The following is a 1,714-nucleotide window of genomic DNA, read 5'->3' on the forward strand; positions in this document are numbered from 1 at the left end:
CGTGAATTTTCCTGTCTGAGCCTCGTTTTCCCTACTTCAGGCTCAGCTTATCTAGAGAAATCACGGTGTAGGTATGCGGTTGCAGCGGCACACGTTAACATGTTTGAATTCTGGAACAGGAGAACTCTTCTCTGAATCCCGAGCCCCACTAATTTCAGTCCCCCGCTGAGCATGTTCACTTTTGGGTAAGTGTTGCTCTGGCCGTGAGGGCACCAGCAAAGCGAACTCAACAACAAAAGGACGGCTGGGTTGGTTTTTTTTGTGTGTGTGTGTGGTGTTTGGGGGTTTTTTTATAGTAGTATTATTATTATTTTTGCGAGCCGGGCGAACTCGTCCCTCCTCCAGGTTTAAGAGAGCGCCCTTCAAGCAGCGGCCGTGTCGAGGCACATCCGCTGGGGCCGGGCGGTGTAGCGAGGCCCGCTCTGCCCCGTGCCGGGCGGTCGGTGTGGCGGCGGGGAGGGCGGCCCGGGGGGGGCTCCCAGAGGCTCGGCCGGGCGGCCCGGGCCTAGCGCGCCCGGCCTGCCCCGCGCCCGGGATGGCTCCTGCTCCGGGAGCCGCACAAAGATAATCGCTCAGGAAGTGTCTCGGCCAATCCCCCGCCGCTTTACATTCGGATTCGCCGCGGCGGCCAATCCGGGCGCGGCTCTCATGCGGCAGACAGATGATCAAGCCGGAGTGCCAAGCCCTCCCTGCCCGAGTACTGAGAGCCTGTCCTCCATGTTTTATAAGTATTGACATAACACTGTGTTAACAATGCATCCACAGAGGTAAGCCTTGCTTTTTACCTTGCTTTTTCTCTAAGGCCTATGAGTTGTGGGTTGAGAGCGTGGTCCTCCGTGATTTCTCGTGCAAAACTCACACCACAGGCACTTGTATCGAGTTGGAACTGTTTAAAATTTTTAGCTTTCTTGGGTCACATGGTTAGTAGCCATTAGCCACAGCTTTGTTTTGCAGGCTGGCAAAGCCTTGGCATACCTAGTTCTTCACAGGAGGATGGTGTTTTTAGAGTTTATCAAGATCCTGGTATTCCAAGGGAGCTTTCTGTCTCTGAGCAGTTTGCCAGCACTATTGTCTGTTGTGTCACATGCCTGCTGGAGAGAAAATGGAAGCTAGGGAGCAGATGCATTTAACTGCCCTACAGGGAGTCAAGCAGGGATAATGGCAGACAGAAGAACAGGCAAGTTTACCTTTCTAAACAGTGAATGGAGCAGCTAAGATAAGTTATCTCTGAGAAAATGTGGGATTTTTGAAAACCTAGGCATCAGCAAAAAGTGCTAATGGCAGATTGTAGATATTGGGCCTAGGTGGTGGTGTGCTGTTGCATCATGTTTTTTATGCAGCTTATCTTAACTTGAAATGATCATTGAACCTTTTCTCTTGCAGGAGTAATTAATACAACGCGTTTCTCTTTCAGAAGGACAATGTATGGTTAATATTTTGTTCCTTTAAAGGGGAGTTTTTGTGCTGCAGGTTTTGGGAATGGGGTGCTGCTCAGTAAAATGCAGCAGTGCCTCTGTTTACAAATCTGATGCTTTATGGAAAATGCTTTTGAACTGTTAGCTTTCTTGTTTTACATAGTTCAAATAAACTAATGTACCTTTTATCTGTGCCTTTTTGTTTTGTATTGTATCAGCCACAGTTCTGTGTTGTGGAGTCCAGAAGATATAAAATCATGTGTGGTTCATGACAGTAGTACATGTTGTTCTTTCTTGGG

The 1,714-nt window shown here is 48.9% G+C and overlaps 1 protein-coding gene across 4 annotated transcripts in view; it reads left to right on the plus strand.

The window, feature by feature from the left end:
- The first annotated feature begins 6 nt into the window (after positions 1-6).
- Positions 7-1,714, plus strand: part of ZMYND8 (zinc finger MYND-type containing 8) — a 44,214-nt gene continuing 42,506 nt past the window's right edge. For all 4 annotated transcript variants that reach the window (XR_003572494.1, XM_027895047.1, XM_027895049.1 and 1 more), the window contains exon 1: positions 7-185. Coding sequence is in view for 3 of the 4 variants with exons in the window: in XM_027895047.1 (XP_027750848.1) it covers positions 172-185 (14 nt within the window). In the remaining variant the exon portion in view is untranslated. The remainder of the gene's footprint in view (positions 186-1,714) is intronic.

Source organism: Empidonax traillii, unplaced genomic scaffold, assembly GCF_003031625.1.
Source record: "Empidonax traillii isolate 1590-97213 ecotype Southwest subspecies unplaced genomic scaffold, ASM303162v1 scaffold448:size1359114, whole genome shotgun sequence".
Classification (NCBI taxonomy): Eukaryota; Metazoa; Chordata; class Aves; order Passeriformes; family Tyrannidae; genus Empidonax; species Empidonax traillii.